Genomic DNA, 25,391 nt, shown 5'->3' with positions numbered 1-25,391 from the left:
TTTTTTTTTTTTTTTTTTTTTGAGAGAAAAGCTTCAAGGCAGCACATATGGCTTGGCAAGTGGAACATGGGCTCAATTTCAGCTGTCACTTGCTCCTTTAGATATACATTTTTGTGCTATGCACACACCATGCAATCACACCCAGTGGCTTGTCCTTCTATTCCCGCCGTTTTCTTATGCTTTTATTTAGTAGTTGCCATGACTTCCTGAAGATAATAATCTGTCTATGTCTCCCACTCACTCCTTCAGCTTTTCAGTGTCCATTTTGGCAGTTGTTATCTGCTAGGCACTCAGCATATTTTTGGTAATTGAATTGTGCTTCCTTCAGTGTATGTCACAGGATTTAATATGCTTGAGTAGAATCATTGTTTTTGGATATTGCTAACAATATGGCATAATGCTTCATGGATCCATGATATATATTTACACATCTTAGTGCATCTTTCTCTGATGTGAGGATTTCAAGTTAATCATATGAGTTTATTTCAGTTTTTAAATAGCAATATTATATGCTCATTGAGACTCAAAGAGTAACAGAAATATTTGCTGAGTTATAGGGGAAAATGCTTTCAGACAAGTAATTAAAAATGCTTTCTATTAAATAAATTTCTCTGGCTTCATGAGTCTTCACTGGTTGAACAATATGGTCGCATTTTTTAACAGATGCTAATAAATGATATGCTGGTGTTATGGAAATATAATTCTTACTAGAAATAATATTTTAGAATTTAGCAACAGATCATTCAAGTGAGGGGGTCTCTGAAAGAGGCCAGCAATGAGTTATTACCCAAGTAAAACACATGCAGTAAACTCACAGTCCCAGGTGTATTTTCATCAATTGGTTTTGATATTATATCACCAGTTCCTGAAGATTTATGCATATTTTGTTTGATGACAAATAAATCTGATTGCATGAAATATTGTTAGGCAAATATATATATTATATATATAGTATATATACTATGTATTATATATATAGTATATATACTATGTATTATATATATAGTATATATACTATGTATTATATATATAGTATATATAATATGTATTATATATAATACACATGATAAAGTTTATTACTTCATACTCTGGAACTTTATAAGAGATATATATATACATATACATATATATATACATATATATGTGTGTATATATATATATATGTGTATGTGTATATATATCTGGAACCTTATAAAGTTTCAAAGTATAAAATAATAGAAAATGTCAAACTGTTGAATAAATACATGTTTAGCGAGTTAATCCTAAATCATGTCCGAACACAGAAAACCAATTAGTTCCCTACATTTTTCTATTTTTCTTGATGTTGTCTTCCTTTAGGCAGTTATCTATAAATACTTCTAAATAAGAGTTCTGGAAATTTCTATCAGTACAGTTATTTTGAATAGCACCTTTTCAGCACATCAAATCTGCTTTCAAACTAATATATTAAAAATTTAAAGAGCCATAGTTTAAACATTTTTTAATGGAAGTGATAGTCTCATAAGAGGAAATTATTTTATAAAATCTGAAGTTCTTCATGCCAGCTAAAGTTTCCATTTTTTGCATAATGTTGTAGGAGATTTATTGCTCTGTAATTCAAATAATAATACTAAATGGACGGATAATTTAAAAATAAAAAACTCAAAAGCCAGTAATGGAATATGATCCAGAACGAAGTTATTTTTCTCTTCATCAATAGATACAAAGACTCTATCTGTAGTCCTTCATATTATTTCAGTGTTGATGAAATAATCCTGCTAGGTCATTGTGTTGATAGTGTGCTTTTAGGTTATTAGAATAAAAAAGAATTCAGTGAATTGAAAAAAAATGGGACCACAAAGCACGCTAAAGTGTTATGTTTTCTATGGACCCTGATTTTTCCCATGGATCATGTACATTTCCTCTGGAAAACCAGTGTCAATTTTGATCAGAATTCATAAGATTTGGGTTGGGTTGACTGTACCCAAAGCTCAGGGTGAGTATGTAAGTTAAGCCAATTGGCACATGCCACTTCTCAGGCCACAGTGACTGGTTTGGGAATGGTAATAATGCTTCCTCAGAGCCTGATTTGCCAGAAGACTTTGCTATGATTCCCTGCACTGAGATGGGTATTTTTCTCTACAAGATGTGAAGTCCAAAGGATGTTACATCAAAGGATGTGAAAGCAGAGACAATCATCTTACACACAGACACGAAGGTCTGCTATAGTAATGCATCAAACAAGGAGAAGGGCATAGTTGAGTGATAGTGAGTGTGAACATCGCTTGAATCCCTAATCAAGCAGTACCAGATACCAGTTACCCCTGGACTATGAAATTTCATGTAGCAGTAAATTCCCTGTTTGCTTATGTTTGCCTTTCCATCACTTGAAACTGAAACAGTTCTAGCTGACAGAACATTCAACTTGGGAAATTGAAGCCTGGGGAGACGGAATGTGCTCACTAATATCACACAGATATTAGACGCATGGCCAGGGCCATCTCTTTTGTAATAAGACCTATGTTATTTCACCTTCATGGTTTTATGTGAGAAACTGCAGCAGTGTATAAATCTACTTTTCAAAGTAGGCTCCAGAAATCCCTGGGAAGTAATAAAAAGGATGAAGAAAGGGAGAGAGATCCAAGATCCAAAATAATAGTTTGGCAGTGACATCTACCTTTTATCTTTCCTTGCTACCATCAACAGCACTAAACATCTGCGAGTAACAATTTTAGGTGATAGTTATATATTCCAGATGGATTATTGCTTTTAATGTTTTTGTTAGGAATGGAATAATATAGATGATAAATAGAATACTGAAATTATAAGGCACATATTTATCTCAGTAAATTATTATACATTTTGTTTTTCCCCTGTACTGCACACATGAAATAATCCAATATGCAATGGTACCTAACTTTGAGCTAACCAGCTAGGGGAGAAATGGAGATAACTCCCTCTGCAAGTGGGAAGTGACATATTCTTTGCAGTTACCAAGCAAAGATAATGTCTGTGTTGTCTCATTTATACTCACAACAATCCTTATAACTATTATTATTATTATTGTTGCATTTTACAAGTGCCAAATCTGAAGATTAGGAAGGTTAAATGCTTTGGCCCATGTCACATAGTCGGAAGCAGTTGAGGAAGAATCTGAACCAAGGTTACCTGTGTCTGGAACTGATCCCTTAACTATAGCCTAGTAGGCAGAAATGGAATAAAAGTAACATGTATTTTAGCCAGTCAAGTTCCTATTCTAGAAGAACAGGGACTGGAGTTTCCTGCATAACACCAAAGTTTTGGGAATCTCAAATTATAGCTAAACACAGGGTCATTTAGTCAGAACATCCCCCACTTGTAATGGGATTGGCCATGTTGACAACTTCAGTGTCTGCTTTCATGAGTTTCGTTTTCCCGTACTGTGCTTCTGGGTTTTCAGACTTCTCTAGGCTTCATTGGCTTTCTCTGCAGTGTTCCATTTTGTCTTTGTTCATATCAAGCCAGTTTAATATATGAAAGAAAATATGCTCTCTAATTTAATCCAGAAGCAATAATGCTAAATGCTACAGTACAAAGTTAAAAATTCTTAAAGCAGATTGTGAAATCACAGACATATACATCTTTTTTTTGAGATGGAGTCTCTCTCTGTCACCCAGGCTAGAGTGCAATGGCGTGATCTCGACTCACTGTAACCTCTGCCTCATGGGTTGAAGCAATTCTCCTGCCTCAGCCTCCTGAGTAGGTGGGACTACAGGTATGTCCCACCATGCCCAGATAATTTAAATACTTTTGGTAGAGACGGGGTTTCACCATGTTGACCAGGATGGTCTCGATCTCTTGACCTTGTGATACGCCCACCTCAGCCTCCCAAAGTGCTAAGATTACAGGCATGAACCACTGCTCTAGCCTGACATACATCTGAATCTTGCCATGCTAGATACTATCACTAGGAGGCAGATGGCTTCTTACAGAATTGTGGTTAACTCACTACTTTCCATGAATGAGTAATTTCTTTATTTTTATTACCTTCAGTTTGGATAATTGTCCAAGATCTTTAGCTGCAATGAAAATCATCTGGGGTCCCTAGAAACAAAGAAAAAGGAAGAAAAGACTCAATCTTAAGATATTCTTTATTAGTCACAACAGAAATGCAGTCAACAGAGGATTTTTTTATTTTCCTTATTAGAGTTATGGCTTGTGCCAGAAGCCCTTAATTGGTCTACTTTAAAGATTAGGTCAGATATATCTAATATCACTGGCAGTGTAACAGTCCTCATAGGTGTCCCACTTCTGAAAGTATTAAGTTTAGGTTCATGAATGGGTTGCTACTCATGTAGCCAGTTTAATTTAGTATATGGATTAAATAAGTGATCTTTAACTTTTATTATTTTTAGCAGAGGCAACTTCCTCATTCTACTCCATGAAAAAAGAGGTATGCAAAATCTGAAGATATGGGGCTACAGAAGGTGGAAATGCTCCTTCTAAAATGCTGTCCAATTTATTAGTGACCTACCCTCTTAACCCCTCCATTAGCCAGAGGCTTTCTCTAGAACCCCAAAGCCCTGGGGAAATGAATTTGAAAAACACAGGAATAAATCATCCAATGCTTTACTAGAATGAAAAATTAGAGGCATGTCTGTTGGTAAATGTGACTGGAAAAGTATTAAATTTGGCCAAGTTTATTATTGCTTAAAATATTTTCAGAGAAGCAAAAATCGGCTCTTCTGAACTAATATCATCTAGTTTTTTTTTAATTGGAGTATACATATTTATTGCAGAATTAAAGTCTATAAGCTGAAGAATAGCAACAGTGGTTAATATTGCTCGCATTTTGTCCCAGCACCTAGCACAGTGCCTAGTGCATAGTAGGAACTCAAAGAATATTTATTCAATGAATGAATAGATGATATGCATTCATACTAGTATATCTCAATAGTAGAAAAATTTAGATGATGGTAAGCTTTCCTAAGGAAAATCTTATACAGAAAGTGAAATGTCATATATAGCATTTCTACTGTAACATAATATATACATTCTTGAAAAACCTCATATTCTATAAAATTGCACACTAAAAATAATGGGGCTTATGGGAAAAACAGGAATGGGCAGAACAGTCCAAGCCCTTGCAATCCTGTTACTAAAGAACTATCAAGATCATAAGTCTTACTTTTGGAAATGGCTTTGACAGCTAGCAGGTAATTCACTGAGGCTGATGGTTGCCTCAAGGAATATTAGAAATGCAAAATAAACAAAACAACAACAGGAAAACAACAGAGTTCAACAGTGGACTGAGATAATGCCCATGCGAGTGGAGCTACCGGCAGAGGCGGGAGGTGGCCTGCCAGGTGTGACAGCCATGCAAGTTTCAATTTTTCAGAGGGAGCCCATATACAGTCACTCTCCTCTTTTTTTCCTCTTTAAAACAGTTCTGTGAAGTAGCCAAGGTGTCAGCTCTTTCCTTTTTCTGCTGAAGTTACAGTTTTTCTATTATATTCCAGAGCCTGCGACGTAGGGAAATTTATATATAAACCAACCCAACTTCCAGATTATACTGATATTCCTATGTTGAACAATTACATGAATGCTAAGCGGTGTTATAGAAATTACCACTATGGCACATGTATACCTACAACAAACCTACACATTCTGCCATGTACTCCAAAACTTAAAGTATAATAATAATAATAATATATTATGTGTTGAAGCAGAATGTGTGTGTGTATTTATAAATGTGCCTTCAAACATATATATATATATATATATATATATATATATACACACACACACACACACACACACACACACATATGTAGGCTATAAAATGATTAAACCACACATTCATGGCATTAAGTGAAACTCACAGTATTTTATATTTTATCACTCACTGTCTGGCAGTAAATCAACAAAAATATATGCATCTTTGCATCCTGGAACACTTTATAAGAAAATGATTTCTAGGCATAGGCTTTCACTAGATAAACATGGACTGAGCGTGTATAACTAATGTATAATAATTCCATTTATACTTACTCATTATTTGCATCAATTTGTCTTCCTCACAGAGAAAAATAAATAAATTTCCCCACAACAGGTGCTTGTTAGTGTCATTTTTCCCTTGGGCTCAGGATATGTGAACTGAGATACTTGTCTCTGTGTATCCACTTGACTACTGTCTAACTTTGCAGTCAATTGATCTCTCTGGTTCTTTTTCATTTTTCTTTGTGTGATACAATCACATTCTTCAGACTCACTTAAAAGTGCCTCCTCTATTAAACTCCAACTGGGGAGGTAAGAGATGAAAGCAAAATAGAAAGGTGAAAAAAAATCCAAAAAGCAGTTATGTAACTATCTCTTAAAACTGCAAAATGTAAGAAAGAAGCACAGTGGATACATTGTATTTTAATTCCATTTTCTTGAGGTCAGTAAAATTAAATAAAAATTATGTGTATAGACCAGATAACCCTATAAATGGAACTTTGATACGTGTTTTCAGAGGTTTAGTTCTGAATGTCAAGCTATGTGAGGTTTGACTGCTACTGCCACTATTTAACATTGACTTGGATATGAAACTATAATTTGAATGATCATTGTTAAGAAACTGTATACCAAATGCTTTTTCCCAAAATGGATTTAATTAGTATTTCATCTGTATGAAAACCATGCACTTAAACCAAAAAAAGATGGGTTAGTGAAAGCAAAACTAAACTTTATATACTTACTGTTTGATCTGTCAGAGTAGGAAGAACAATTTGTTTTTCTATTTTGTTGAGAACTAGCTTCCATAACTCTTTCAAAACTCGCTTCAGGACTGTTTTCTCACAGATTTTTGCTGAGAGACTTAATCTGAAATAAAATAACATATATATTCACTTTTAAATGTCATATCAAGGTATCCATGTGGGCCTTTATAATTTTCAAATGCTAGATTCCATTTACTAAAATATTATTCAAAATATATAATATCAAAAATCTCTTTCATGATTATGTACATTAGATAATGCTCCATATTTGATAGAAAATGATATTAGCATATTTCTTTTCCTAAGTTGTTTTCTAAATCAACAGGCTTCAAAAAGAAAAGTAACTTTATTATTATTATTATTATAGTTTAAATTGTGGGATACGTGTGAAGAATGTGCAGGTTTGTTACATAGGTATACACGTGCCATGGTGGTTTGCTGCACCCATCAACCTGTCATCTTCATTAGGTATTTCTCCTCATGCTATCCCTCCCCTGCTCCCCACCCCGACAGGTTTCAGTGTGTGATGTTCCCCTCCCTATGTCCACATGTTCTCATTGTTCAACTCCCATTTATGAGTGAGAACATGCAGTATTTGGTTTTCTGTTCCTGTGTTAGTTTGATGAAAATGATGGTTTCCAGCTTCATCCATGTCTCTGCAAAGGACATGAACTCAACGTTTTTTATGGCTGAATAGTATTCCATGGTATATATATATATATATATATACCAATTTCCTTTATCCAGGCTACATTGATGGGCATTTGGGTTAGTTCCAAATCTTTGCTATTGTGAATAGTGCTTCACTAAACATTGGTGTGCATGAGTCTTTATAGTAGAATGATTTATAATGTTTGGGGTATATACCCAGTAACATTATTGCTGGGTCAAATGGTATTTCTGATTCTAGATCCTTGTGGAATTGCCACATTGTCTTCCACAATGGTTGAACTAATTTACACTCCCACCAACAGTATAAAAGGGTTCCTATTTTTCTACTTCCTCTCCAGCATCTGTTGTTTCCTGACCATTTAGTGATCACCATTCTGACTGGCATGAGATGGTATTTCATTGTGGTTTTACATTTGCATTTCTCTAAGGACCAGTGATGATGAACCTTTTTTCATGATTGTTGATCACATAAATGTATTCTTATGAGAACTGTCTGTTCATATCCTACACTCACTTTTTGATAGGGTTGTTATTTTTTTCTTTTAAATTTAAGTTTTTTGTAGATTCTGGATATTAGACCTTTGTCAGGTGAATAGATTGCAAAATTTTTCTCCCATTCTGCATATTCCCTGTTCACACTGATGATAGCTTCTTTTGCTGTGCAGTAGCTCTTTAGTTTAATTAGATCCCACTTGTTAATTTTGGCTTTTGTGGCCGTTGCTTTTGGCATTTTAGTCATAAAGTCTTTGCCCATAGCTATGTCCCTAATGGTATTACCTCAGTTTTCTTCTAGGGTTTTTATGATTTTAGGTCTTATGTTTAAATCTTTAATCCATGTTGAGTTAATTTTTATATAAGGTGCACTGATTCAATTTTCTGCATATGGCTAGCCAGTTTTCCCAACACCATTTTTTAAATAAGGAATCTTTTTCCCATTGCTTGTTTTTGTCAGGTTTGTCAAAGATCAGCTGGTTGTAGATGTGTGGCATTATTTCTGAGGCCTCTGTTCTGTCCCATTGGTCTGTATATCTGTATTGGTACAAGTACCATGTTGTTTTGGTTACTGTACCCTTGTAGTATAGCTTGAAGTCAGGTAGCTTGATGCCTCCAGCTTTGTTCTTTTTGCTTAGGATTGTCTTGGCTATACAGGCTGTTTTTTGATTCCATATGAAATTTAAAGCACTTCTTCCTAATTCTGTGAAGAAAGTCAATGGTAGCTTGATTAGGATAACATTTAATTTATAAATTACTTTGGGAAGTATGGCCATTTTCATGACAATGATTCTTACTATGCATGAGCATGTAATGTTTTCCCATATTTGTGACTTTTCTTATTTCCTTGAGCTGTGGTTTGTAGTTCTTCTTGAAGAGGTCCTTCACATCCCTTGTGAGTTGTATTCCTATGTATTTTATTCTCTTTGTAGCAGTTTTGAATGGGAGTTCACTCATGATTGGGCTCTCTGTAAATCATTGATGTATAGGAATGCTTGTGATTTTTGTACCTTGATTTTGTATCCTGAGACTTTGCTGAAGTTGCTTATCACCTTAAGGAGATTTTGGGCTGAGACAGTGGAGTTTTCTAAATATACAATTATGTCATCTGCAAACAGAGACAATTTGACTTCCTTTCTTCACATTTCAATGCCTTTATTTCTTTCTCTTGCTTGATTGCCCTGGCCAGAACTTCCAATACTATGTTGAATAGCAGTGGTGAGAGAGGGCATCCTTGTCTTGTGCAGATTTTCAAAGGGAATGCTTCCAGTTTTTGCCCATTCAGTATGATATTGGCTGTGGGTTTGTCATAGATAGCTCTTATTATTTTGAAATGCATTCCATCAATTCCTTGTTTATTGAGAGTTTTTAGTATCAAGTGCTGTTGAATTTTGTTGAAGGCGTTTTCTGCACCTATTGAGATGATCATATGGTTTTTGTAATTGGTTCTATTTATGTAATGGATTACATTTACAGATTTGCATATGTTGAACCAGCCTGCATCAACTAATAGGCAAAATAATTTGACTGTGGTAGATAAGCTTTTTGATGTGCTGCTGAATTTGTTTTGCCAGTATTTTATTGAGGATTTTTCACCTTGATGTTCATCAGGGATACTGGCCTGAAATTTTCTTTTTTTGTTGTGTCTCTGCTAGGTTTCGGTATCAGGATGATGCTGGCCTCATGAAATGAGTTGAGTAGGATTCCCTCTTTTTCTATTGTTTGGAGTAGTTTCTGAAGGAATGGTACCCCCTCTTCTTTGTACCTCTGGCAGAATTCGGCTGTGAACCCATCTGGTCCTGGGCTTTTTTCGCTTGGTAGGCTATTAATTATGGCCTCAATTTTAGAACTTGTTATTGGTCTATTCAGGGATTGGACTTCTTCCTGGTTTAGTCTCGGGAGGGTGTATGTGTCCAGGGGTTTATCCATTTCCTCTAGATTTTCTAGTTTATTTGTGTTGAGGTGTTTATAGTATTATCTGGTGGTAGTTTGTATTTCTGTGAGATGAATGGTGATATCCTGTTTATCAATTTTTATTATGTCTATTTGGTTCTTCTTTTTTTTCTACTTTATTATTCTGGTTAGTGGTCTACAGATATTGTTAATCTTTTCAAAAAAACTCGCTGCTAGATTCATTGATATTCCTGAAGGATTTTTATTGTCTCTGTCTCCTTCGGTTCTGCTCTGGTGTTCATTATTTCTTGTCTTCTGCTAGCTTTTAAATTTGTTTGCTCTTGCTTCTCTCTTCCTTTTACTGTGATGTCAATTTTAGATCTTTCCCACTTTCTGCTGTGGGCATTTAATGCTATACATTTCCCTCTTAACAATGCTTTAGCTGTATCCCAGAGATGCTAATACATTGTGTCTTCATAAGTGAAGGAGAAATAAAATCCTTTACAGACAAACAAATGCAGAGAGATTTTGTCACCGCCAGGCCTGCCTTACAAGAGCTCCTGAAGAAAGCACTAACTATGGAAAGAAATTACCCACACAAGCCACTGCAAAAACATACCAAATTGTAAAATCTATCAACACTATGAAGAAACTGCATCAACTAATGGCCAAAATCACCAGCTAGCATCCTAATAACAGGATCAAATCTACACATAACAATGTTAACCTTAAATGTGAATGGTCTAAAGGTCCCAATTAAAAGACACTATTATTGGGTGGGAGTCTGGCAAATTGGATAAAGAGTTAAGCCCCTTCAGTGTGTTGTATTCTGAAGACCCATCTCACGTGCAAAGACACACATAGCTTCAAAATAAAGGGGTGGAGGAAGACTTACCAAGCAAATGGAGAGCAAAAACAAAAGCAGGGGTTGCAATCCTAGTCTCTGATGAAATATGTTTTAAACCAAGAATGAGCTAACTATCCTAAATATATATGCACCCAATACAGGAGCAGTTTCATAAAGCAAGTTCTTAGAGACCTACAAATAGACTTAGACTCTCATGCAATAATAATGGGAGACTTTAACACCCCAGTGTCAATATTAGACAGATCAATGAGACAGTAAATTAACAAGGATATTTAGGACTCGAACTCAGCTCTGGACTAAGAGGACCTAACAGACATCTACAGTACCACCCACCCCAAATCAACAGAATATACATTATTTTCAGCAGTGCATCACACTTATTGTACAATTGACCACATAATAGGAAATGAAACACTACTCAGCAAATGCAAAAGAACAGACACTTAACAAACAGTTGCTCAGACCACAATGCAATCAGTTAGAACTCACCATTAACAAACTCATCAAGACCACAAACTACACAGAAACTGAACAACCTGCTCCCGAATGACTACTGGGTAAATAACAAATTTAAGGCATAAATAAGTTCCTTGAAAGCAATGAAAAATAACTTTTAAAGCACACAAAGTAAAATACTTTTAAAGGCAAATGATCTCTTTTTATTCATATTTTATACTTAATAAACCTAGAGTAATTTCTGATACCATTCACCAAGGTTTGGCATGACCGTTGAGAAAAAGACAACAGAACTGACGTTTGTACGCATATTACAGGAGTAGAGGGCAGAAGGCAGTATCATTCACCATAGTGGAGCCAGTCTCCCAAAACACATCCTCACCCCGTGTGTGTTTAGCATATGCCCATGTTCATGGTTTAACACCAAGGAAATACATTTTCTGTACTACGGGGCACTGAACCAACATAACAACATGTACGTAATTTCAATCAAACCAACATAACAACATGGCAAAGGTATATATAATTTCAATCAAGAATAAAAAGTTATTCCTTACAAATTCTTCTCATGGTGATATAATGATGTAACATTATCTACCAGTTGTGTAATACCCTTACAAGCTCTTCTTTAGAAACTCCTTCTAGATATATTTCTCATTTACTACTATTCCCATATTAGAAATCAAAAACAGGCACAGACTGGCTTGATTACTTGTCCACGAAAGTGAAGCTGGGAAGTTAGATTCAAACTTTGACTCTTTTCTTCTAAATCCAGACTGTCTTTTATTGTCTCATACTGCCTCTGATAAATATGCTTATGCAGGAAGTTCCAGCCTGTATGAAGACACAGTGCTGCATAAATATCTATTAAATATACTATTATAAGATCCTGGGCTCTCTGAGATTCTGAGTGAATTAAACCTGTTTCATAGATGGGTCATATATTTCAGGGACGCCTCATTGACTCCATATTATGCTACTAAGTACTCTGTATGCTTTTGGACTTAGAAATTATAACCTGGGCTCTGGTCATGATAGAGAGATTTGACTGTTTTTAACATTTAAAGAGATGCATAATTAGTAATTATGTAGTTACAGTGGATAATATAGAAACACCTGTGACATGTGAGGGCCACATAGAGAGATTTTCAAGACACATTTTATGTTACAGTATTTATCCCAACACTATGTATATAAAAGCCAATATATAAAAATATGTGAAAGCCACCTTCTCTGGATAAAGGGTAGGGTTGGGGACCCCTGATTCATGTATGTGGATCTCCAGCCCCTGTAATTTGAAAACTATTTTTCAAGGGTACCATTTCTAGCTTGCTGGTGAGTATTTGGCATCGGCATGGGGTAGAAAGCAGCAGATGTGTCATGGCAGAATAACAAAGGCTATCCACAGAGCAATTCCTGGTATGATTTGAGACACAACTCTTGCCAGTTTTGCTGCAGATGTTTAATTTCCACTTTCCAAAGATCCAAGTCTAAGAATTAATCTTGTGTTTATGGTCAGCTCACATACTTGGCATGCTAACTAATCCTGCTTAGACTGGAACTAAAAGAACAGGAATAAAATCACTGTCACATGCACAGCTCATTGTGGGATTTCTGCTAGTTGAAAATGCAGTTTACACCTCATTTTGTGAAGTAGTGAGGTCTTAGCGGGCAAGGTACAACATAAAGAAATATGATGTTTTATTTAGAGAGGCTGCAGAAAGACAAAAGGAGCCTATATATTTATAATATAACATGATTTTTAAGAGAATTTTCTCAAACTACCTTGAAGACTTTCAAACCTCTATTATTTACTTTAAATAACAGAAAATAAAAGGGAACTAACAAATACCTCTTTAATTCAGTCTGAATTAATCAACTTGATAATGTAAGCTGAAAAGCATATATTTTAGGACCTGAGCTATCTAGATGGGCTGAATACGAAACTAATTCATCAGCCAGTTTTCAAATGCCATGTGTACTGGCTGGCAATAAAGATTTCCTGTCATGTAATTAATCACATTTTCATGAAAATTTACCTAGCTGTTTTCTCTCCCCTTGGAATGCCTGTCACTCATTTCCATATATCTAAATCCTATCCACTTTTAAATACCCAGTGCAATCAAATTTTTACTCATTCTTTGAAGTAGAAATAAATATTTTACCCATTATCACTTTCCATCTTTTGTATATTTGTGTTCCTTTCTTATTTCTCCTCCTAAACTATTCGCTCCTTGAAAACAGCATCAATATCTGGCTTTTAAGTTATGCATTCTGAATTAGCCCTGAGGATTTCTGCAATTCTCCATGGTGTATTTCCTTCAAAAATTTTTAATGTCTTTTACAAATTCTTAAAACTCATAGATGATTTTCTAACTTTATACATTATCTCTTTCTACCAATAATTATAGGATATGACATATGTGAAAACATAATTTTCTACTTCTAATTATACTTTAGTAAGACTGAATAAAAATAAGAATCAAAATGTACTGAAAATAAGAGTCAACCCACTTTCTCTATTAGCCTGGTTTTATAGATGGTGAAATGGATTCAAAGTCACTCAGCTAGCAGGTGGAGGTACCACGATTACTTCAAACTTTCTGTTATGTTCACAATTTTAGTCACAGGATATAGCAAATAGTTTTGCTAACAATAGATAATATATCTCCAGACCACTGGTGGGAATTCTAAAAATCAGAAGGCGTTCTAGTGAGAGGTTGAAGCGAACTGGAATTCCATGGGCCTGCTGTTCATCATCATCACATTCACAACCAACACTGGTGTGTTTATAGTGACCCATTCCTGTGTTGTCCATAGAAAAGAGTCATATACTAAAATGAAAATGTCCAGAGAATGTATAGAAAATTATGTGGTAGAAGTGAAAGTCTTCATGAACAAACTAAAGAAATGAGGAAAAATCTTTCTCCTCACTTTTCTTTCTCTTTCTTTACTTTTCCCCTTCCCTCCTCCTTTCTTCAGCTTTCCTTCTGCACCTACTTCCCTACTTACATCCTATTATCTGTTTATTTACCTATCTTCTGGATATTGCCCCACAGAAAACAAAACATAAGGCTTAAATGTCCTACCAAATATTGACATTAAATAGATAACAACATTAGACTTTTTTATGTAGTAAGAATGCAACCAAAGGTAAATGGAATTAAAACAGAAATCATACTATACAGAAGAGATTCTTCCTATGAATTATTTCTTTTTTATCCTTACCTATTTAAAACTTTTATAATTATGACTGTGGGAAAGTTTACGTGGAAAGAAAAAGAAATGCACTAAATACGTTTAACTACCTGGAAGAATATCCATTTTTTTTCCTTTCCAACTCTTATTTAAATTCAGAGGGCACATGTGTGAATTTATTACATGGAGAAATTGCATGCTGTGGGTGTTTGGTGTACAGGTTACTTTGTCACCCAGGTAACAAGTATAATACACAATAGGTCATTTTTGATTCTCACCCTCCTGCTGCCCTCCACCATTAAGTAGGCCCTAGTGTCTATTGCTCCCTTCTTTGGGTCTGTTTCTACTCAGTGATTAGCTCCCACTTACACGTGAGAACATGCAGTATTTGGTTTTCTGTTCCTGTGTTAGTTCATATAGGATAATGACCTCCAGCTCCATCCATGTTGCTGCAAAGATCATGATCTCATTCATTTTTATGGCTACATAGTATTCCATGACATATATGTACCACATTTTCTTTATCCAGTCTACTACTGATGGGAATTTAGGTTGATTCCTTGTCTTTCCTATTGTAAATAGTGCTGCAATGAACATCTGCATGCATGTGTCTTTACAGTAGAACAATTTATATTCCTCGGATATATGCCCAGTAATGAGATTGCTGGTTTGAATGGAGGTGCTGTTTTAAGTTCTTTGAGAACTCTCTAAGCTGTTTTCCACAGTGGCTAAATTAACTTACATTCCTACCAGCAGTGTATGAGCATTCCCTTTTCTCCACAACCTCATTAGCATCTGTTATTTTTTAACTTTTTATTAATAGCCATTCTGACTGGTGTGAGATGCTATCTCATTGTGGTTTTGATTTTCATTTCTCTAATGATTAGTGATGTTGAGCATTTTTCCCTATGCTTGTCAGCTGCTTGTATGTCTTCTTTTGAGAAATGGCTGTTCATATGCTTTGCCCATTTTTTTTTTAAATTATTTATTATACTTTAAGTTTCAGGGTACATGTGGAGATTACTCAGGTTTGTTACAGAGTGGGATTGTTTGTTTTTCACTTGTTAGTTTATTTAAGCTCTTTATACAGTCTGGAAATTAGACCATTGTCAGATGCATAGTTTGCAAATAATGTCTCTTATTTTGTAAGATTTCTATTTATTCTGATGATAGTTTCTTTTGCTGTGAAGAATCTCTTTAATTATTCCTATTTTTCATTTGTTGCAATTGCTTTTGGAATCTTCATCATGAAAACTTTGCAAGGACCCGTGTCCAAAATGATTTTTCCTAGATTTCTTCTAGGGTTTTTATAGTTTTAGATTTTACATTTAAGTCTTTAATCCACCTTGAGTTGGTTTTTGTATACAATGAAAGAAAAGGGTCCAGTTTTGACCTTCTGCATATGATTAACCAGATATTCTAACACCATTTATTGACTAGGAAGTTCTTTCCCTTCCTGCTTGTTTTTCTTAACTTTGTTGAAGTTCAGATGGTTGTAGGTGTGTTGCTTTATTTCTGGTTCTCTAATCCATTTCATTGGTCTATGCATCTATTTTTGTACAAGTACCATGGTGTTTTGATTACTGTAGCTTTGTAGTGTAGTTTGAAGTTGGGCACTGTGATGCCTCCGGCTTTGTTTTTTATTTTTCTTTTGCTTAGAATTGCTTTGACTATGCAGACTCTTTTTTGGTTCTAAATAAATTTTGAAACTGTTTTTTCTAATTCTTTGAAAAATATTGCTGGTAATTTAATAGAAATAGCATTTAATCTGTAAATTGCTTTGATAGTATGGCCGTTTCAACAATATTGAATTTTGCTATCCACGAGCATGGAATACTTTTCCATTTGTTTAAGTCATCTTTGATTTCTTTCAGCAGTATTTTGTAATTCCTGTTCTAGAGAACTTTCATCTCCCTCATTAGCTGTATTTCTAAGGTTTTTCTTGTGTGTGTGTATGTAGCTATTGTGAATGGAACTGTTCTTGATTTGGCTCTCAGCATGGATGCTGTAGGTGTATAGAAATACTACTGATCTTTGTACATTAATTTTGTATCCTAGAACTTTTCTAAAATTGTTTATCAGATCTAGGAGCTTTTGGGCAGAGACTATAGGGTTTTCTATATATACAATCACATCATATGTAAACAGAGATTGACTTTTCTCTTCCTATCTGGATGCCTTTTATTTATTTCTCTTGCCTGATTGCTTTGGCAAGGTCTTCCAGTAATATGTTGAAGAGGAGTAGTGAGAGTGAGCATCCTTGTCTTGTTCTGGTTCTCAAGGGTACTGCTTTCAGCTTTTGCTCATTCGGTATGATGCTGGTTGTGGGTTTGTCATAGATTGTTCTTATTATTTTGAAGTATGTTTCCTTAATGCCTTGTTTTTTGAGGGTTTTTAACATGAAGAGATGTTGAATTTTAATGAAATCCTTTTCTGCATCTATTGAGATGATCATGTGGTTTTTGTATTTAGTTCTGTTTATATGGTGAATCACATGTATTGATTTGGATCCGCTGAACCACCTTGCATTCCAGGAATAAAGCCTAGATGATAATCCTGAGACAGCTATTGGATATGCTGCTGGATTTGGTCTGCTAGTAGTTTGCTAAGGATTTTTGCACCAATGTTTGTTAAGATATTGACCTGAAGTTTTCTTTTTTTTGTTGTTGTGTCTTTGCCAGGTTTTAATATCAGTATGACGCTGGCCTCATTGAATGAGTTATGGAGAGTCCTTCCTCCTCCATTTTTGGAGTAGTTTTAATAGGATTAGTACTAGCCCTTCTTTACACATACCAGGAAATTTGGCTGTGAATCCATCTTGGTAGTTTGTATGTTTCTGGGAATTTATTAATTTCTTCTAGGTTTTCTAGTTTGTGTGCATAGAGGTGTGTAATAGTCTCTGAGAGTCATCTGCATTTCTGTGGGGTTGGTGGTAATGCTCAGTCTGTCATTTCTGATTGTGTTTATTGGAATCTTCTCACTTTTTTCCTTATTAATTTATCTAGTGGTCTACCAATCTTATTTATACTTTCAAAAAACAAACTCTTTCATTGATCTTTTGTTTTGTATGGTTTCTCACTCTCAGTTTGATTTATTTCAATTCTGATTCTGGTGATTTGTCTTCTGCTGGCTTTTGGGTTGTTTTATTCTCATTTTCCTAGCTTCTCTAGGTTGTTAAATTGACATACTTCTACATTTTGATGTAGATGTTTAGCACTATACACTTTTTTCTTAACACTGCTTTAGCTATGTCCCTGAGACTCTGGTATGTTACACTTTTGTAAAAAAAACAATTCTGTAGACAACAAATGTTGGAGAGGATGTAGAGAAATAGGAATGCTTTTACACTGTTGGTGGGAGTGTAAATTAGTGCAAACATTGTGGAAGACAGTATGGTGATTCCTCAAGGATGTAGAAATAGAGATACCATTTGCCCCAGCAATCCCATTACTACGTATATACCCAAAGGATTACAAATTGTTCTTTTATAAAGACACATGCACATGTATGTTCATTGTGGCACTGCTTACAATAGTAAAGACTTGGAATCAACCCAAATGCCCATCAATGATAGACTGGATAAAGAAAATGTGGCACACATACACCATGGAATACTATGCAGCCATAAAAAGGATGAGTTCATGTCTTTTGGAGGGACATGGATGAAGACGGAAATCATCATTCTCAGCAAACTGACACAAGAACAGAAAAGCAAGCATCACATGTTCTCACTCATAAGTGGGTGTTGGACAATGAGAACACATGGACACAGAGAGAGGAACATCAACAGCGGAGTATGGTGTGGGTGGGAGGGTAGGAGAGCGATAGCAGGCAGTGGGGAGGTTGGGGAGGGATGACATTAGGAGAAATACTTAATATAGGTGACAGGAGGATGGAGGCAGCAAACCACCATGGCATGTGTATACCTGTGTAACAATCCTGCACGATCTGCATTTGTACCCCACAACTTAAAGTATAACAATAAAATAAATAAAGAAATAAAATTTTTAAAAGATTTCTTGATTTCTGTCTTAAATTCATAGTCAAAGTCGTTCAGGAGTAGATTGCTTAATTTCCACGTAATTGTATAGTTTTGAGAGATTATCTTCATATTAAAATTTTATTGTGCTGTTTTTTGAAAGTGTGGTTGGTATGATTTCAGATTTTTTGAATTTGTTGACAATATTTTCGTGGCTGATTGTGTAATTGATTTTAGAGTATCTGTCATATGCGCAGATGAGAAGACTGTATATTCTGTTTTTGTTGGGTGGAGTGTTCTGTAGATGTCTGTTAGGTCCTTTTGGTCAAGTGTAGAGTTTAGGTCCTGAATATCTTCGTTAATTTTCTGTCTCGATGATCTGTCTAATACTCTCAGTGGGATGTTGACATCTCTCACTATTATTGTGTATTTATTTATGTCTTTTCATAGGTCTCTAAGAAATTGCTTTATAAATGGATGCTCCAGTGTTAGGTGGATATATGTGTAGGATAGCTAAGTCTTGTTTAATTGAACCCTTTATCATTATATAATACTACTAAGTTTTTTGGGATTATTGTTTGTTTAGAGCCTATTTTATCTGAAATTACAATAGCAACCTTTACTCTTTTTTGTTTTCTATGTTTTTTGGTAGATTTTTCTCCATCCCTTTACTTTGAGCCTATGGGTATCATTGCATGTGAGATGAGTCTCCTCTTAAAGACAGTTTCCTGCCTTTTAAGTGGAGCATTTAGTCAATTTACATTCAAGGTTGTTATTGATATGTGTGATTTTATCCTGTCATTGTGTCTTTAGCTGGCTGTTATGCACTGTTGATTGCATTGTTACTTTATAGTGTCTATATCTGATGTACTTAAGTGTATTTTTCTGTTGGCAGGTATTGATCTTTCATTTTCACGTTTAGCACTCCTTCAGGGACATCTTGAGAGGCAGGTCTGGGGTAACAAATTTCCTTAGAATTTGCTCATCTGAAAAGGATCTAATTTCTTCTGTGCTTATAAAACTTACTTTGGCGTGGCGTGAAATACTTCTCTGGAATTTCTTTAAGAATGCTGAATATAGCCCCTCAATGTCTTCCTGCTTGTAGCGTTTCTGCTGAAAGGTCTACTATTAGCCTAATGGGATCCCCTTTGTAGGTGACCTGCCCCCTCTCTCTAGCTGTCTTTAACATTTTTCTTTCACATTGACTTTGGAGAATCTGATGATGGTACAGTCATCATGTATAGTATCTCCCAGGAAAGACACTAAGATTTCTGATTATATTAGGAAATTCTTATAGTGAATTTTGCAGCTTTATCAGATCACTGTGTTTCTTTCTTAAAATGTCTATTTCATCTTTTAGCTCTTATATCATTAGATTCCTTGGATTCCTTGGATTGGCTTTTGACTTACTCCTAAATCTTCATTTTTTTTTTTCTATCCAGATGCTAAATTCTCTGTCATTTCAGCCACATCAGCCTGGTTAAGAAACATTACTGGGGAGCTAGTGTGGTTGTTTGGAGGTAATAAGACACTCTGGCTTTTTGAGTTGCTAGATTTCTCTTTCTGGTTCTTTCTTGTCTGTGTGGGCTAATGTTCCTTTAATCTTTGAAGTTGCTATTGTTTGAATAGCAATTGTTTTGCTTTTATATTCTTTAGCGTCCTTGAGGCTTTGAGGATTTGACTGTGGTATACATTGAGTTCAGTCAACTGGCTACATTTCTGGAAGATTTCAGGGTGCCAAAGCTTAGCTTGGCACCCCTGGATTGCATGCTGTAACCCTGGGGTCTGGTACCAGGCTCATTACTTTGTTTTCTGTCCCCTCAAGGACAAGCACCAGCTGCACTGGTGGTGCAAGGGTGTTTCTGGTCTTCTGGCAACAACACTCTGATGGAGAGTGCTGATTAAAGCAGTTTGTTGGGGCAGTGACAGTAGGGTCTGCACTTGCACATGCATGCTGGTAGCAGAAATGCAGTGGTGTCTATGTGTGCTGGTGGCAGCAGCAGCACAGTGGGGTGACTGTTGTCCTTCTCTTTAAATAAAGACACTATAATTTCTTTTTTATTTAAATCTTGGTCCCTTGGATATTTATTTGCCACAGCAATAATAAATGAGATAAATACGTAAACTAACATAAATGACACTGGTCCCTTGGTAGGCATTCAAAATTATTATTCACTTTTCTCTTCTACATTCAGTTCTGGTTTTGAGTGTCACTATTTAAGAAATCATGTTTCTCGTTGCTTTAGATCAACGATTCCCAATTGTGGACACATTATAACATATAGGTGCTTTGACCCTGCCTCACCCTTACTAAATTAGAACTTTTAAGAGTAGGAACAGAACAGAAACCTTAAAAACAAACAGACCAACCAAACTTTCTGGTTAAGAATTTGTCTTAGTCAGTCGTAATGGCCTGCATACCCATGCACTCCCACCACTACTAAATTGTATTTTCCATGGTGTCAGGGGCTTTGGCTTTCTTTTTCATCACTGTCCAGTGTGAAGAATATGATTTGATACAGGTGAGCACTCAATAAATCAGTATTGAAGGCTGATTGAGTCAGGCTGCTATCTGCTTGCCTTGGAGCTAAATTAATTCTAGTCACATTTGTGCTATTCTCTTTTTTGTCAAGTTTCTGACATGAAATCAGATACTCTGGACTCAGCTGCGTCTTTCTCTATGTCCAGAAGGATTGCAAACAATATGTTATCCAGGAAGCATGAAATTCTAAGTCTCTCTCTGCCTCAGAACAGCAACCTCCTTAGTTGCAAAACTTATTTCTCCTCATTTTTTCCTTTTTTGTACAAAGTCATTCCTATTTTTAACTAGCAATCAATTAAAAGTGTGTTGCATTTTAGTGAATTTATTTACTTATTTTTGAATTCATTTATCTCTATAGAAAGACTTTGAATGCTAGCTTATACAGAGGAAAACAATGTTTTTCTTAAAGCCTTACAAGTCGAATTTAGGGCAATAAGTAAAGAGAAACCTGGGCCAAAAAAAACTTACGTTTTGTCCAAAAAATCCATGAGCGGTCTTAACACAATCTCTGCATCCATTGCTGCACTGTTCTTATTAGATGTGGTGTTTCCATTTGCTCTCATTTGATTTAGTTCAAAACTCATCTGTTTTATACACTCTTCAATTATAACCTGGAAACTAAAAATAAAGAATATAAATTCTAGAATATAAAAATGTATCCTGCCTGAACCTGTTTCAATTTCAACCTGAGGATTTTGATTTGTTTCAACCAGTGTGAATTCTCCCGCTCATGAGTTTTCAAATTCATTGTTTAACTATAAAAATTTTTTGTTGCAATGGAAGCTTACTTGTAATTACTTACTTGTAATAAGTAAAGCAGATAAAAGTGCTATTCTTTCGGTTGAATTAATCTGAGTAGAGCTTCATTCGTTCTCACCTCTGACAGTCACAGCTGAGATGCTCCTCTTAGCATGTTTTGGGAAAATGGCTGCTCTAGAAAGACTCTTGCAGTGTTTGACTTTCTGTTCATGTGTTAGTTTGCTAACAATAATGGCCTCCAACACCAGCCAAGTCCCTGCAAAGGACATGACGCTGTTCTCTTTTATGGGTGCATAGTATTTCATAGTGTGTACCACATTTTCTTTATCCAGTCTATCACTGATGGGTATTTAGGTTGATTCCGTATCTTTGTTATTGTGAATGGTGTTCCAATGAGCATATACGTGTCTTTATGGTAAAATAATTTATATTTCTTTGGGTAAATACCCAGTCATGGGATTGCTGGGTCAAATGATATTTCTATCTTTAGGTCTTTGAGAAGTTGCCACACTGTCTTCCACAATGGAGCTAAATGATGAGAACACATGGACACATAGAGGTGAACAACACAGAGTGGGGACTGTCAGAGGGTCGACGGTGGGAAGAGGGAGATGATCAGAAAAATAACTAGTGGGTATTAGGCTTAATACCTGGATGATGTATTATCATTTGTATAACAAAACCCCATGACATAAGTTTACCCATGTATCAAACCTGCGCATATAACCCTGGACATAAAATGAAAGTTAAAAACAAAATGAAGTACTGACACTGTCACCATACAAATCAACCATATGCTTAAAAGCATTGTGCTGAGTGAAGACATCAGTCACAAAAGACCACATATTGTATGACTCAATTTATATAAAATATCCAGAATAGGCAAATTCATAGACACAGAAAGGAGATTACTGGTTTCCTAGGGATGGAAAGGAGAGTGGAATGGGATTTACTGCTAATGGATATGGAGTTTCTTTTATTGTGGTGATATTAGTGTTCTGAAGTTAGAATTTGGTGAGAGTTGTGCAATTCTGTGAATATGCTAGAAACCACTAACCTTTATATTTTAAATGGGAGAATTTTATGTTATGTGAATTATATTTCAATAGGGCTCATTGTTTAAAAAAAAAGAAAGAAAGAAAGAAAAGAAAAGAACCACTCTTGACATCTGGATACGCCTTCTTCATTAGCGTTCTGTGACTCCACACCTTGGCTTTCCTCTAACCTCACTGGCTGCTCCTTTTCAACTGTCTGACCACTAACCTTTGGAGGAAGGTTGCCATATTTATCAAATGAAAGCACTGGATACCTAGTTAAATTTGAATTTTAGATGGTGAATAGTTTTAGCACAAACATGGCCGTGTAATATTTGGAAAAAAATTATACTGAAAGTTATTCCTTATTGGTCTAAAATTCAAGTTTAACTGAGGGTATTGTTGTGCATTTTATCTGGAAATCCTACACTGTGATTCTCTGGACTTGATCCTTAAACCACTTCACTTCTCCATCAACAATCACTTTCTTGGCAATTACATCTAGTCCCATGGCTTTCATCACATCTATATAGTGATGGTTCCCGAATTCACATCTGCAGACCTGACTTCTAACCCAAACTCCAGATGACGTTATTTAACTGACCATGCAATCTTTCTACTTAAAAGTCTGATGAGTTTCTCATACTCAACATGCAACCTATCAGCAGAACGTATCCTAAATCTGAGGATTTATTATTACTTCCAAAAATGCCATGGTAGATTCCTTCACCATCCTCTCACTTGAAACTGTGCAATAATTTCCTAAATTGTGTCTGTTCAAGCCCCTACAGACAGCCTTTTAAAATAAAAACCAGACCGTGTTTTTCCCTTGCTAAAAATCTTTAAAAGCTTCCAACTCCACTTAGAAAAAAATCTAGATGTATTTGACAGACCGAAAGCCAAGCATAATCTCATGCTGGCAATCTCACTGGTCTCATTTCTTACCACTCTCCTGTTTCATTGCAGTCCAACCACAATAGCCTTCCTGGTGTTCTTAGAATTCTCCAAGGACACTCTTATTTCATGGCCACTGTTATGTTCCCTCTGCCATGGAAGGAAATTCTGACAGCTCTCTTGGTCCCTCATTTATTTCAGGTATATACCAAATATCACTTCAGAGAAATCTTCCTTGTTCACTCAAGCTGAAATGGCATTCCTATCAATCTCTGTTCTCTTATTGTTCTTTTATTCTCAATTGCATTCTTCAATTCTTCATTTAATGAACCACTGCATAATTTTACTTTATTTGCTTATTGCCTGTTCTCCCCCACCCCCTAGAAGGTAAGCCCCATGAGAGCAGGAATTTTGTTTTGTTCAGTGCTGGATGCCCATGCCATGGTACGAGATGCCATGCCTGACACAAAGATGTTGTGCAAGAAATATTGGGACAGTAGTTAAAACTGCTGTATTATATACTTGAGATTTGCTAAGAGGACAGATTTTAATGTTCTCAGCACACACATGCACACCCACAAACACACATATGGCAACTCCATGGAGGTGACAGATACAGTAATTATCTGGAATGTGGCGATCATTTTATAATGGATATGTATATCAAAACACCAAGTTGTATACCTTAAATACGCATAGTTTTTGTATGCTAATGACATCTCCATAAAGCTATTAAAAAAGAAACATGGATTGAATGCATCAATGGACCATCTCCTTCCACCTACCTCTATTGCCTTACCCACTCTAAGGATTTAAATGTCCTGAAGAGTAACACATTGTATTGCTTTTTTCATTCTGTATATTCCCTACACCAGTTTTGATGGTTCTTACCTAAGTAAGCAGTGGCAAGTATTAAGATATTTAAATCTTGGAGACTCTTAGCATCACCACCGTTCCTATATATTGTCTGCTACTTTCATGTTTCCAACAACAGGACTATTGTATTTTTAACACATGTGGGCAGGCAACAAAAAACTACTAAGGAGAATGAAGATCAATGAAAGCTTGGAAAATGGTCAAATCACTGGAATGGTAATGAGACGAAGGGAATTCATTTCAGTATTGCAGAGAAGTCAATACCATTCCTTTCCTCCTCCGCACACAGTGATTATAGTTAGTTATTTGAGAAGTATCCAAATGCATAAATTCCTCAGATTTTACATAGAAATTTAGGGATTTTCACTATATAATGCTTTTATTAAATAAAATACACATGTTGATTTATTCATGCATGCATTCTACACATATTTACTAAGCTATTATGTGCCAATCACTCTTCCAGGTACTGAGATGTATCAATGAACAGAACAGGTACAGCGTTTCGTTCTTACAGCACATATGAAAAGTTTTATTTTAGCATTTACATTACAGAAATATTTTAGTTGACTTCTTTTTAAGTATTTCATCTTTCTAGCTTTTGGTTTTTCATATTTTGTTTTCCATATAGATATTTCCACACCTAATATGGAAAATTTTTAATAAATGTTAAATTATCCTAACTTGGGTGTTTTTCTGGCTTCTGAGCTTTTAACAGCAGGCTTAGACATACACTGGTCCTTAATTTTGTGTACATATTCCAGGTCTGATTCCACTCCCACCATCATGTTTGATCTTTCTCCATTTTTGGCTCCTGAATTCTTGGTTTTCTGTACTGTTGACTACACCATTCTTGCCCCTCTGGACTTGGCATTTACATTTGGTTCCTGGATGCTTGCATCTTAGCTGGCCCCATTGAATTGGGCTCATTTCTTGGCTCTCTGTATATTTATCTGCTTTAAAGGAACATTCTCTTCCAAGCTGTCATCCAAGAGAGTCTAAATCCTTG

At 35.6% G+C, this 25,391-nt stretch overlaps 1 protein-coding gene across 2 annotated transcripts in view; it reads right to left on the bottom strand.

The window, feature by feature from the left end:
- UNC13C (unc-13 homolog C) overlaps window positions 1-25,391 on the bottom strand; it is a 625,259-nt gene that overhangs the window by 70,713 nt on the left and 529,155 nt on the right. For both annotated transcript variants that reach the window (XM_037743781.1, XM_017543349.2), the window contains 3 exons: window positions 21,288-21,437; window positions 6,699-6,822; window positions 4,006-4,062 (listed from right to left, as the gene is read on the bottom strand). In XM_037743781.1, the coding sequence (XP_037599709.1) occupies window positions 4,006-4,062; window positions 6,699-6,822; window positions 21,288-21,437 (331 nt within the window). The remainder of the gene's footprint in view (window positions 1-4,005; window positions 4,063-6,698; window positions 6,823-21,287; window positions 21,438-25,391) is intronic.

The sequence above is a fragment of the Cebus imitator genome, unplaced genomic scaffold, assembly GCF_001604975.1.
Source record: "Cebus imitator isolate Cc_AM_T3 unplaced genomic scaffold, Cebus_imitator-1.0 Scaffold154, whole genome shotgun sequence".
Lineage (NCBI taxonomy): Eukaryota > Metazoa > Chordata > Mammalia > Primates > Cebidae > Cebus > Cebus imitator.
Note: the sequence above shows the minus strand (reverse complement) of the source record. Positions and strands in the feature narration are given on the sequence as shown.